This window comes from Salvelinus fontinalis, chromosome 12 (assembly GCF_029448725.1).
Source record: "Salvelinus fontinalis isolate EN_2023a chromosome 12, ASM2944872v1, whole genome shotgun sequence".
In the NCBI taxonomy this organism is placed as follows: domain Eukaryota; kingdom Metazoa; phylum Chordata; class Actinopteri; order Salmoniformes; family Salmonidae; genus Salvelinus; species Salvelinus fontinalis.
Window position 1 is genome coordinate 39,997,503 of NC_074676.1, and position 14,570 is coordinate 40,012,072.

Genomic DNA, 14,570 nt, shown 5'->3' on the forward strand with positions numbered 1-14,570 from the left:
GTCAGAACCATAGGATAAATAAAGGGGGCATATAAGCAGGCAATGAAAGCTTTTACAATATTCAATGATTACATTTCTCTAAAACAGGCTATAGGCTACATGTGCACCACCAAGTCAGAACAGAAGGCTAAATATGGGGGGAAAAGTGACCAAATTATTAGGTTGAGGCACATGGATTACTAACAGTTTATTACACAACATACACTTAGTATTACTTTCTTAGCTACAGTATACATATCTCCCTGGCATATTACATAATTTACGCAGCAGCATACAATACATTTTTGGACTCACCTTGTTGTGCTATGCTCACTTGGGCAAATTTGGCCATCAAACTTTGTCATCAAAGTCTGGCATTCTCTGGATTTATGGTGCTTTCAAGACAACTGGGAAATCTGAAGAAAAAAAACAAGGTTGAATCATGATGACGTCAGTGATCTTCAGGTCAGAGCTCTAGAAAGTTCCAAGTCGGATGACCGTTCAAAACTGGAGCTTGTTTTTTCCCCGAGTTCCCAGTTGTCTTGAACTCACTGAAGTCTGAGATTTCCCAGTTCTGAGTTTCCAGCTGTTTTAATCATGGCAGAAGTCATGCTGGATTGACAGGATAGCCAATGTTGAATGTTTATAATTTTAAGCTTGGAAAAGAGACCCTTAAACCCAGACTTGGACCACACACCCACTCCACGGAATAGCAGGCTAGTGATTACTTTGCAATGCTTGCAGTTAGCCACAGATTCCTTCCAAACAACTCATTGTTGAATTTGCAATTTCCAACGTGTGTATAATGTTTATGGCCAATGAGCACAGATACATTGTATCTATAATTTCTCTTCATTATTTCTCTTCAATAGACAAGGATAGAAAAGGATTTGCCAGTAGATTGTCGACTTGATTCATGATGATGACTGCTAGCTTGCTAGCTAAGATTTTGAAAGTATGATGTAGACATGATCAGTCTAATCAAAGCTACTGTAGATGTAACATGATTTGACGTCATTTTTTCTGTGACCAATGACTTTGAGCCTTCTTAGATGGGCACTTCTAATGTAACTCTATGGCAGCACCCAAGGGGCTTGAATTCTTTAGCTCTACCTGTAGATGATTTTGTGGTGACGTAGTGTCCCCATGAGTGACAGAACACTGAGCCAATCACGGTGCAACTAGAGAACATTACCAACCCCTATGCTCTGTATTTTCCACTGGCTGCCCCACCACCAGAGAAAGCACAAAGCTAGTCTGAAACACCTGAATTTTGGATCTACCTTACTCAAGAAAGCAAAAAAGAGAGTTTGTATGCAGCTTTATTAACTCAACGATTTTTTTATATATTTTTTTACATTGTTTACAAACTGATTGATGTGTGACACGTATTAATGCCAAAATAACATGCAAAACAGGGAAAACTATTTTTTTAAATCCTTTTTTTGCTAAACAGGTGGGGCTCAAAACAGGTGGGGCTCTTCCCCACCTGCCCTGAATGACGGGTCGCCACGGGTCCTGTGGACCTTTCTGTCTGTCAGTCTGACTGTCTGGTATCAGGAGACAGCTGGAGCAGGTGTGTGTGAGCTGCTTCTATTGAGAGTGGAGGATGGGCTCCAGTCTGGCTGGTAGAAGTGGATGTCATACTTCTGGGCCCAGTTGGCGAACACTGTTTTCTCCGTGATGAAGCGGTGGTGGCCGCCGCTCTGGTTGTGCTCGTGGGAGAGATACAGGGAGCATTCGTCTGGGCCAGAGGGCTCATAGTAATGATACGGCACTGAGAGATGAGAGGGAGTACTGTGAAAAGAGGATGAGAAGAGAGAAGGAGAAAGGGGAATACGAAGGGAGAAAACAGAAGAGGTTGTAGACAGAGAGTGAGAATGGAAAGGGAGTGATGGAGAGATAGATTAACAGAGAGAAAAAGGGAAAGCTAGTCCCATGATCCCTGTGATGATCCTGAAAGTACTACACTCAGTAGACTCGGGCCTCGAGGGGCGTTTGAGCCAGCAGACAGAGGGGCGTTTGAGCCAGCATGAATCATTCAAACAGCAAAGGCATTTGATATGGTCCCATGGACCTGCCTATGGGTATCAGCTTAATGTCTGAAGCTACTGTAGTCCTTCATCAATCTACAGGCGGCAGACAGCCTAGCAGCATTGGGCCAGTAACCAAAGGTCACTGGTTCGAATCCCCAAGCCGATAAGGTGATAAATCTGTCTGTACCCTTGAGCAAGGCACTTAAACCTAATTTGCTCCAGGGGTGCGGTACTACTACAGCTGACCCTGTAAAACAACACATTTCTAGTCAGGATATTCAGGACACAAGCAGGTACATTGTACTTGCCAGAACATAAACATTTATAAAAAATAGTAATAGTAGTAAAAGTTACCTATGGAATGTTCCATAACTTTTGTAATTAATGCTCAAATAACAAAAAATTATAATAATTAATATACAATACCAGTCAAAATTTGGAGACACCTACTCATTCAAGGGTTTTCCTTTATTTTTACTGTTTTCTACATTGTAGAATAATAGTGAAGACAGCAAAACTATGAAATAACACATATGGAATCACGAAGTAACCAAAAAAGTGTTAAACTATTCTAAATATATTTTATATTTGAGATTCTTCAAAGTAGCCACACGTTGCCTTGATGACAGCTTTGCACACTCTTGGAATTCTAACAACAAGCTTCATGAGGTAGTCACCTGGAATGCTTGTCCAACAGTCTTGAAGGAGTACCCACATATGCTGAGCACTTGTTGGCTGCGTTTCCTTCACTCTGTGGTCCCACTCATCCCAAACCATCTCAATTTGGTAGAGTTCGGGTGATTGTGGAGGCCAGGTCATCTGATGCAGCAATCCATCACTCTCCTTCTTGGTCAAACAGCCCCTACACAGCCTGAAGGTGTGTTTTGGGTCATTGTCCCATTGAAAAACAAATGATAGTCCCACTAAGCGCAAACCAGCTGTGATGGCGTATCGCTGTAGAATGCTGTGGTAGCCATGCTGGTTAAGTGTGCCTTGAATTCTAAATAAATCACTGACAGTGTCACCAGCAAAGAACCCCCACACCATCACACGTCCTCCTCCATGCTTCACGGTGGGAACAACACACGTGGAGATAATCCGTTCATCTACTCGGTGTCTCACAAAGACACGGCAGTTGGAAATGAAAATCAGAAATTTGGACTCATCAGACCAAAGGACAGATTTCCACCAGTCTAATGTCCATTGCTCGTGTTTCTTGGCCCCATCAAGTATTTTCTTATTATTGGTGTCCTTCGATAGTGGTTTCCTTGCAGCAATTCACCATGAAGGCTTGATTTACACAGTCTCCTTTGAACAGTTGATGTTGAGATGTATCTGTTACTTGAACTCCGTGAAGCATTCATTTGTCCTGCAATCTGAGGTGCAGTTAACTCTAATGAACTTATCCTCTGCAAAAGAGGTAACTCTGGGTCTTCCTTTCCTGTGTCGGTCCTCATGAGAGCCAGTTTCATCATAGCGCTTGATGGTTTTTGCTACTGCGGTTGAAGGAACTTCTTGAAAAGTTCTTGAAATGTTCCGTATAGACTGACCTTCATGTCTTAAAGTGATGATGGACTGTCATTTCTCTTTTCTTATTTGAGCTGTTCTTGCCATAATATGAACTTTGTATTTGACCAAATCTTCTGTATACCTTGTCACAACACAACCGATTGGCTCAAACGCATTAAGAAGGAAAGAAGTTCCACAAATTTACTTTTAACAAGGCACACCTGTTAATTGAAATGCATTCCAGGTGACTACCTCATGAAGCTGGTTGAGAGAATGCCAAAAGTGTGCAAAGCTGTCATCAAGGCAAAGGGTGGCTACTTTGAATGTAGAAAATTGTTAAAAAATATATAGAAAAACCCTTGAATGTGTAGGTGTGTCCAAACCATTGACTGATACTGTATATAGTATTCATTTTTTATATCTGTGTCCATATTGTCCATGAGTTTCTAGTGGATAGACCATATTGTTCAAGAGAAAATAGCCTAATTAATGAAAAAAGTACTCTATCTAATCAACAATGTCATTATTTTCAATAAACTCTGCAACTCTTCCAATTAATTACTTTATTTCACAACTGCTAGCAGTTTGGAACCAAAACATTAATACCAAAGACATATTTACATAGAAAAATAAGTAACCCAAATATTAAGGATATTTAATGCTGAAACGCTTATATTAAACATCAATGGTATTTAATTAGTTAAAATTATATTTTTTATTTCACCTTTATTTAACCAGGTAGACTAGTTGAGAACAAGTTCTCATTTACAACTGCGACCTGGCCAAGATAAAGCAAAGCAGTGTGACACAGACAACAACACAGAGTTACACATGGAATAACATGGAATAAACAATAAACAAGCCAATAACACAATAAACAAGTCAATGACACAGTAGAAAAAAAGTCTATATATAGTGTGTGCAAAAGGCATGAGGATGTAGGCAATAAATAGGCCATAGTAGAGAAGAATTACAATTTAGCAGATTAACAATGGAGTGATAAATGAGCAGATGATGATGTGCAAGTAAAGATACTGGTGTGCAAAAGAGCAGAGAAGTAAATAAAAACAGTATGGGGATGAGGCAGGTAGATTGGGTGGGCAATTTACAGATGGACTATGTACAGCTGCAGCAATCGGTTAGCTGCTCAGATAGCTGATGTTTAAAGTTGATGAGGGAAATATAAGTCTCCAGCTTCAGCGATTTTTGTAATTCGTTGCAGTCACTGGCAGCAGAGAACTGGAAGGAAAGGCGGCAAATCAGGTGTTGGCTTTGGGGATGATCAGTGAGATATACCTGCTGGAACGTGTGCTACGGGTGGGTGTTGTTATCGTGACCAGTGAACTGAGAAAAGGGCGGAGCTTTACCTAGCATAGATTTATAGATGACCTGGAGCCAGTGGGTCTGGCGACAAATATGTAGCGAGGGCCAGCCGACTAGAGCATACAGGTCACAGTGGCGGGTGGTATAAGGTGATTTGGTAACAAAACAGATAGCACTGTGATAGACTGCATCCAATTTGCTGAGTAGAGTGTTGGAGGCTATTTTGTAGATGACATCGCCGAAGTCGAGGATCGGTAGGGTAGTCAGTTTTACTCGGGTAAGTTTTGCGGCGTGAGTGAAGGAGGCTTTTTTGCAAAAATGAAGGCCAATTCTAGATTTGATTTTGGATTGGAGATGTTTAATATCAGTCTGGAAGGAGTTTACAGTCTAGCCAGACACCTAGGTATTTATAGTTGTCCACATATTCTAGGTCAGAACCGTCTGGGGTGGTGATGCTAGTCGGGCGGGCGGGTGTGGGCAGCGAACGGTTGAAAAGCATGCAAGTTGATGGTTTATTTTTAGGATAAGGCCACACAGAGGGCCAAAGATAATAACAGACACCTGTGATAGTCTTAAGTACCCAAAAAGAGCAATAGAAAATGTTAAGTTTCCAAAAGTCTGGTAGTTTGCTGGTAAACTTAGAAAGTTTCCAGTAATATACCCCACCTTTGCAAATTTATATGCCAATTAATAATCTATTAGTACAATTGGAGTAATAATCTCTGTCGGACAGCACTTCACAGAACCCAACCCACCTGCAGAAGTCCGGAGCCACCATGCCATAGACATTGACCCTGTCACAGAGTTCCAGGGCAATGGCCATGGTGAACCAGCCAGTGGTCAGCCACGAGTTCGAGGTCTTCCTGGATGAGAAGGTGCATGGAGAAAAGACATGTTCAACAAAATGTGCAAAAACTGCATGATTCAATAGAATTTAATGTTAATCATGACAAAACCTCCCTATGTAGTGCTCGCAGTGACATCCGTTCTGGCCAAGACCTCAATTTATTTGGTCATTTTTAATACCATACGTTTTGACACTGCCATATTCCTAATTTACATGATTTGACATGAAATGACGGTTTCAAGGCCGATAAACAGCCATCAAACCGGTGCCCCCTGTAATATGGAGCCCTCTCATCTACTGAGCCATCAAGGCTAGTTTGTCGGGGTTGGACCTGCCACACCTGCCAGCCATACCAGCCCCTCGCTGGGGGATATCCCAGATGACAGCGGAGCCAATCCTGTCTGGGCTCATCCTGTGTGCTGTTGGCAACGTCTGCCAGTTAGAGTGCCAGGGAGAGTGCAAGCCAGTGAGAGTCTGGTAGGACCTGTAATCGGTTTCTGCTTCCAACTCTGACTCAGTGACATCATATTGTGAGGCAGTATAGTGCTTCTGTAACTTCCTGTCAACAGTTAATGAAGACACCAATTATCTTGTAGCATCGTAGCATATGTATCTGTCATGTAGCTGCTGGAGCTAATTTGGATTGCTAGAGCTAATCTGTCAGCATTTATTAATGACTAGTACGTTGGGTTGGCTCCCCATGACATAAATGTTTAAGCGCGTCACTTACTGTAAGCTAGCTACCAAGCTTATGATGCTGTATCTGACTGACTGACTGACTGAGCTAACTACAGTTTGCAAGAGGAGAGTTGAGCAGACATTGAAATAGCACATGCCCAACATACATAGAAACATTGTGTATTCATACCAATTGGATGTACAGTTGAAGTCAGAAGTTTGCATACACTAAGGTTGGAGTCATTAAAACTAGTTTTTCAACCACTCCACAAATTTCTTGTTAACAAACTATAGTTTTGGCAAGTCGGTTAGGACATCTACTTTGTGCATGACACAAGTCATTTTTCCAACAATTGTTTACACACAGATTATTTCACTTATAATTCACTATACCACAGTTCCAGTGGGTCAGAAGTTTACATACACTAAGTTGACTGTGCCTTTAAACAGCTTGGAAAAGTCCAGAAAAATATGTCTTGGCTTTAGAAGCTTCTGATAGGCTAATTGACATAATTTGAGTCAATTGGAGGTGCACCTGTGGATGTAGTTCAAGGCCTACCTTCAAACTCAGTGACTCCTTGCTTGGCATCATGGGAAAATCTAAAGAAATCAGCCAAGACCTCAGAAAATAAAGTGTAGACCTCCAAAAGTCTGGTTCATCCATGGGAGCAATTTCCAAATGCCTGAAGGTACCACATTCATCTGTACAAATAATAGTATGCAAGTATAAACACCATGGGACCACGCAGCCATCATACCGCTCAGGAAGGAGACACGTTCTGTCTCCTAGAGATTAAAGTCCTTTGTGCGAAAAGTGCAGATCAATCCTAGAACAAAAGCAAAGGAGATGCTGTAGGAAACAGGTACAAAAGTATCTATATCCTGTAAAGGCAGTCAATGTTGTTCTCCCCCTTTAACGAGGAGGAGCATGGATAGGACCAAGATGCGGATTGAGGGAAATAAGCCATCTTTTAATGAACAAACAGCAAACAAGACACTACAAACTACAAAACAACAAACGTGACTAACCTTCAACTGTCCTGTGAGGACACAGGAACAAACACCCACAAAACACCAGTGAAACCCTGGCTGCCTTTGTATGACTCTCAATTAGAGACAAACAATACACACCTGTCTCTAATTGAGAATCATACCAGGCCGAACACAAAACCCCACATAGAAATACAAACATAGACAAACCCACCCAACTCACGCCCTGACCAACTAAAATGAATACAAAACAAAGGAAAACAGGTCAGGAACGTGACAGAACCCCCCCCTTAAGGTGCGAACTCCGGGCGCACCAGCACAAAGTCTAGGGGAGGGTCTGGGTGGGCGTCTGTCCACGGTGGCGGCTCTGGCGGTGGACGAGGTCCCCACCCCACCATAATCAATCCCCGCTTCTTTATCCCCCTCCCAATGACCACCCTCCCACTAACCCCACCTAAATGAAGGGGCAGCACCGGGATAAGGGGCAGCACCGGGATAAGGGGCAGCACCGGGATAAGGGGCAGCACCGGGATAAGGGGCAGCACCGGGACAAGGGGCAGCACCGGGACAAGGGGCAGCACCGGGACAAGGGGCAGCACCGGGACAAGGGGCGGCACCGGGATAAGGGGCGGCAGGTCCTGGCTGAGGGACTCCAGGTCCTGGCTGAGGGACTCCGGCAGGTCCTGGCTGAGGGACTCCGGCAGGTCCGGGCTGAGGGACTCCGGCAGGTCCGGGCTGAGGGACTCCGGCAGGTCCGGGCTGAGGGACTCCGGCAGGTCCGGGCTGAGGGACTCCGGCAGGTCCGGGCTGAGGGACTCCGGCAGGTCCGGGCTGAGTGGCAGCTCCGGACTATAGGGCAGCTCCGGACTGTAGGGCAGCTCCGGACTGTAGGGCAGCTCCGGACTGTAGGGCAGCTCCGGACTGTAGGGCAGCTCCTGACTGGCGGGCAGCTCCTGACTGGCGGGCGTCTCTGGCAGCTCCTGACTGGCGGGCGTCTCTGGCAGCTCCTGACTGGCGGGCGTCTCTGGCAGCTCCTGACTGGCGGGCGTCTCTGGCAGCTCCTGACTGGCGGGCGTCTCTGGCAGCTCCTGACTGGCGGGCGTCTCTGGCAGCTCCTGACTGGCGGGCGTCTCTGGCAGCTCCTGACTGGCGGGCGTCTCTGGCAGCTCCTGACTGGCGGGCGTCTCTGGCAGCTCCTGACTGGCGGGCGTCTCTGGCAGCTCCTGACTGACGGACGGCTCTAGCGGCTCGGGACAGACGGGCGGCTCTAATGGCTCGTGGCAGACGGCTGACTCAGATGGCGCTGGGCAGACAGATGGCTCAGACGGCGCTGGGCAGACAGATGGCTCAGACGGCGCTGGGCAGACAGATGGCTCAGACGGCGCTGGGCAGACAGATGGCTCAGACGGCGCTGGGCAGACAGATGGCTCAGACGGCGCTGGGCAGACAGATGGCTCAGACGGCGCTGGGCAGACAGATGGCTCAGACGGCGCTGGGCAGACAGATGGCTCAGACGGAGCTGGGCAGACGGGCCGTTCAGGCACCGCTGGGCAGACGGCAGACTCTGGCCGGCTGAGACGCACTGTAGGCCTGGTGCGTGGTACCGGAACTGGAGGTACCGGGCTGAGGGCACGCACCTCAGGGCGAGTGCGGGGAACAGGAACAGGGCACACTGGACTCTCGTGGCGCACTCTAGGCCTGGTGCGTGGTACCGGAACTGGAGGTACCGGGCTGAGGGCACGCACCTCAGGGCGAGTGCGGGGAGAAGGAACAGTGCGTCCAGGGCTCTGGAGGCGCACAGGAGGCTTGGTGCGTGGTGCCGGAACTGGAGGCACTGGGCTGGAGACACGCACCATAGGGAGAGTACGTGGAGGAGGAACAGGGCTCTGGAGATGGACTGGAAGCCTGGTGCGTGGTGTAGGCACTGGTGGTATTGAGCTGGGGTGGGAAGGTGGCGCCGGATATACCGGACCGTGAAGGAGGACACGTGCTCTTGAGCACCGAGCCTCCCCAAACCTACCAGGTTGAATGATCCCCGTAGCCCTGCCAGTGCGGCGAGGTGGAATAGCCCGCACTGGGCTATGCAGGCGAACTGGGGACACCACCTGTAAGGCTGGTGCCATGTACGCCGGCCCGAGGAGACGTACTGGAGGCCAGATACGTTGGGCCGGCTTCATGGCATCCGGCTCGATGCCCAACCTAGCCCTCCCAGTGCGGCAAGGTGGAATAGCCCGCACTGGGCTAAGCACGCGTACTGGGGACACCGTGCGCTTCACCGCATAACACGGTGTCTGACCAGTACGACGCCCTCTTACTCCACGGCAAGCCCGGGGAGTTGGCTCAGGTATCCAACCCGGCTTCGCCACACTGCCCTTTAGCCCCCCCCCAAGAAATTTTTGGGTGAGCCTCTCGGGCTTCCGTGCTAGCCGCGTACCCTCATACCTTCGGCTCCTCTCTCCGGTTGCCTCTGCTCTCCTCGCTGCCTCCAGCTGTTCCCATGGGAGGCGATCCTTTCCAGCCAGGATCTCCTCCCATGTGTAGCAACCCTTGCCGTTCAAGACGTCTTCCCATGTCCATTCCTCTGTCTGTCTCTGCTGCTGTCGCTGCCCTTCTCCACTCCGCTTGGTCCTCTTGTGGTGGGTGTTTCTGTAAAGGCAGTCAATGTTGTTCTCCCCCTTTAACGAGGAGGAGCATGGATAGGACCAAGATGCGGATTGAGGGAAATAAGCCATCTTTTAATGAACAAACAGCAAACAAGACACTACAAACTACAAAACAACAAACGTGACTAACCTTCAACTGTCCTGTGAGGACACAGGAACAAACACCCACAAAACACCAGTGAAACCCTGGCTGCCTTTGTATGACTCTCAATTAGAGACAAACAATACACACCTGTCTCTAATTGAGAATCATACCAGGCCGAACACAAAAGCCCACATAGAAATACAAACATAGACAAACCCACCCAACTCACGCCCTGACCAACTAAAATGAATACAAAACAAAGGAAAACAGGTCAGGAACGTGACATATCCACAGTAAAACGAGTCCTATATCAACATAACCTGAAAGGCCGCTCAGCAAGGATGAAGCCACTTCTCCAAAACCGCCGTAAAAAAAACAGACTATGGTTTGCAACTGCACATGGGGACAAAGATCGTACTTTTGGAGAAGTGTCCTCTGGTCTGATGAAACAAAAATAGAACTGTTTGGCCATAATGACCATCGTTATGTTTGGAGGAAAAAGGGGGCGGCTTGCAAGCCGAAGAACACCATCCCAACTGTGAAGCACGGGGGTGGCAGCATCATGTTGTGGGGGTGCTTTGCTGCAGGAGGGACTGGTGCACTTCACAAAATAGACGGCATCATGAGGGAGGAAAATGATGTGTATATATTGAAGCAACATCTCAAGACATCCGTCAGGAAGTTAAAGCTTGGTCGCAAATGGGTCTTCCAAATGGACAATGACCCCAAGCATACTTCCAAAGTTGTGGCAAAATACCTTAAGGACAACAAAGTCAAAGTATTGGAGTGGCCATCACAAAGCCCTGACCTCAAGCCTATAGGAAATTTGTGGGCAGAACTGAAAAAGCTTGTGCGAGCAAGGAGGCCTACAAACCTGACTCAGTTACACAAGCTCTGTCAGGAGGAATGGGCCAAAATTCACCCAACTTATTGTGGGAAGCTTGTGGAAGGCTACCCAAAACGTTTGACCCATGTTAAACAATTTAAAGGCAATGCTACCAAATACTAATTGAGTGTATGTAAACTTCTGACCCACTGGGAAAGTGATGAAAGAAATAAAAGCTGAAAGACATAATGCTCTCTACTATTATTCTGACTTAAAATAAAGTGGTGATCCTAACTGACTTAAGACAGGGAAAATTTACGAGGATTAAATGTCAGGAATTGTGAAAAACTGAGTTTAAATGTATTTGGCTAAGGTGTATGTAAACTTCCGACTTCAACTGTATCCAAATTGTATTGTGCTGCAAAGTGGGATTTAAATGTACTATTATATTGTTTTTAAAAATTAATAGAAATGAAATAACTAAAATATAGTCGTTACACAAGTATTTAGCTCCCTGAGTGAATACATGTTAGAAACACCTTTGGCAGCGATTACAGCAGTGAGTGTTCTTGGATAAGTCTCTAAGCTCTTTACACACCTGGACTGTGCAGTATCAGCCCTTTACTCTTTTCATAATTCTTCAAGCTCCTTCAAGATGTTTGGGATCATGGATAGACAGCAATTTTTAAATCTTGCCATAGATTTTCAAGCAGATTTAAGTCAAAACTGTAACTTCCCCACTCAGAAACATGCACCGTCTGCTTGGTAAGCACCTCCAGGATTTATTTGGCCTTGTGTGTAGGTTATTGTCCTGCTGAAAGGGGAATTCATCTCCCAGTGTGTGTTGGAAAGCAGATGAAGCAGGTTTTTCTCTAAGATTTCCACTGTGCTTAGCTCCATCCTATTTAATTTTATCCTGAAAAACTCCCCAGTTTTTGCCGATGTCAAGCAAACCCATACCATGATGCATCCACTTGAAAATAAGGAGACCGTTACTCAGTGATGTGTTGCATAGGATTTGCCACAAACATAAGGCTTTGCATTTAGGCCAAAATGTGATTTTCTTTTCTTATTTTTTTTCAGTATTACTTTGGTGCCTTGTTACACACAGGATGCTTGTTTTGTAATATTTCTATTCAGTATATTTGTCCTCTTCTTTTCACGCTGTCCTTTAAGTCATTATTGTGGAGTCGCTACAATGTTGTTGATCCATTCTCAGTTTTCTCCCATCAAAGCCATTGAACTCTGTAGCTGTGGCCAATGGCCTCATGGAGCAGTTCAGTCCTGTCCTGCAGATCAACTCCGGAGGACGACTGTATCTTTGACGTGTCTGGGTGGTTTAATACATAAGCCACAGCATAGTTATTAACTTGACCAGGATTAAAGAGATATTCAATGTCTGATTTGATATTGTTACCCATCTAACAATCACTGCTCTTCTATATTGGCTTTTATGAATCTGTCAACCCCTATTATTTTACACAGAGTGAGTCCATGTAACTTATTACATGATTTGTTAAGCCACATTTTACTCCTGAACTAATTTAGGCTTGACTAAACAACCACTATATTTTAGATATCAAATTTGTTTTAAAAACAATAAAAAATAAACTTCCACTTTGACATTGCAGCGTATTTAGAGGAGAACGATCCCATTTGTAATACAATTTTTTTTAAAGAAATCCAAGGGTATGAATACTTTTGCAATGCACTGTAGCTGTTAACTTTTCGCAACATTGTGTGCAACGTTGTGCTGAGATAAAAACAGCACTTGCATTTCAGGTTGTCTCAATGTTGTTCTTGTTTCTTCTTCTACCTTTTCCAACGTGATTCAGCCATTGTTTTTTTATTCGGGACAGTGTTATTGTACTTTCAGATAGTCTTAGAATCCCTCTCTAGCTGCATCGTACACTTCATTTGGACTGTCATATCCCATTGGTTCTACAGTAAGTAGAGTATTAACATATATTAACATATATTCAGAGTGCTTTGAACTAAATCCTATTTAATGATACTGTGATATGTTTGGTGGTTGTTGGGATTTCTTAATTAGTCTTTTGTTAAGAGCGTCAACAATGCTTAACGGCAGCTTTAAAATTAGAACGTGTACAGTTGAAGTCGGAAGTTTACATACACCTTAGCCAAAAACATTTAAACTCCGTTTTTCACAATTCCTGACATTTAATCCTCGTAAAAATTCCCTGTCTTAGGTCAGTTAGGATCACCACTTTATTTTAAGAATGTGAAATGTCAGAATAATAGTAGAGAGAATTATTTATTTCAGCTTTTATTTCTTTCATCACATTCCCAGTGGGTCAGAAGTGTACATACGCTCAATTAGCATTTGGTAGCATTGCCTTTAATTTGTTCAACTTGGGTCAAACGTTTCAGGTAGCCTTGCTCGCACACGCTTTTTCAGTTCTGCCCACAAAATTTCCTAAAGTATGCTTGGGGTCATTGTCCATTTGGAAGACCCATTTGCGTCCAAGCTTTAACTTCCTGACTGATGTCTTGAGATGTTGCTTCAATATATCCACATAATGTTCAATCCTGATGATGCCATCTATTTTGGAAGTGCACCAGTCCCTCCTGTAGCAAAGCACCCCCACAACATGATGCTTCCACCCCCGTGCTTCATGGTTGGGATGGTGTTCTTCGGCTTACAAGCCTCCCCATTTTTCCTCCAAACATAACAATGGTCTTTATGGCCGAACAGTTCTATTTTTGTTTCATCAGACCAGAGTACATTTCTCCAAAAAGTACGATATTTTTCCCCATGTGCAGTTGCAAACCATAGACTGGCTTTTTTTAATGGCGGTTTTGGAGCAGTGGCTTCTTCCTTGCTGAGTGGCCTTTCAGGTTATGTCGATATAGGACTCATTTTACTGTGGATATAGATACTTTTGTACCTGTTTCCACCAGCATCTTAACAAGGTCCTTTGCTGTTGTTCTGAGATTGATTTGCACTTTTTGCACCAAAGTACGTTCATCTCTAGGAGACAGAACGCGTCTCCTTCCTGAGCGGTATGACGGCTGCATGGTCCCGTGGTGTTTATACTTACGTACTATTGTTTTTACAGAAACGTGGTACCTTCAGGCATTTGGAAATTGCTCCCAAGGATGAACCAGACTTGTGGAGGTCTACAATTTTTTTTCTGAGGTCTTGGCTGATTTCTTTAGATTTTCCCATGATGCCAAGCAAGGAGTCACTGAGTTTGAAGGTAGGCCTTGAACTACATCCACAGGTGCACCTCCAATTGACTCAAATGATGTCAATTAGCCTATCAGAAGCTTCTAAGCCATGACATTTTCTGGACTTTTCCAAGCTGTTTAAAGGCACAGTTAACTTAGTGTATGTAAACTTCTGACCCACTGGAATTGTGATACAGTGAATTATAAGTGAAATAATCTGTGTGTAAACAATTGTTGGAAAAATTACTTGTGTCATGCACAAAGTAGATGTCCTAACCGACTTGCCAAAACTATAGTTTGTTAACTTCTTGAGAATACAGGGGGTGCTGTTTTTGCATTAGCATAATTTCCTCTACAGATTAAACTGCCTCTTATTCAATTATTGCTCTTACTATATGCATATAATTAATACCATCTGATAGAAAACCATCTATAGTTTCTA

The 14,570-nt window shown here is 44.8% G+C and overlaps 1 protein-coding gene across 2 annotated transcripts in view; it reads right to left on the bottom strand.

The window, feature by feature from the left end:
* Nucleotides 1-1,299: 1,299 nt before the first annotated feature.
* LOC129867402 (alpha-N-acetylgalactosaminide alpha-2,6-sialyltransferase 5-like) overlaps nucleotides 1,300-14,570 on the bottom strand; it is a 48,310-nt gene continuing 35,039 nt past the window's right edge. For both annotated transcript variants that reach the window (XM_055940777.1, XM_055940776.1), the window contains 2 exons: nucleotides 5,603-5,710; nucleotides 1,300-1,776 (listed from right to left, as the gene is read on the bottom strand). In XM_055940777.1, coding sequence (XP_055796752.1) covers nucleotides 1,536-1,776; nucleotides 5,603-5,710 — 349 coding nt within the window. In that variant the 3' untranslated portion in view covers nucleotides 1,300-1,535. The remainder of the gene's footprint in view (nucleotides 1,777-5,602; nucleotides 5,711-14,570) is intronic.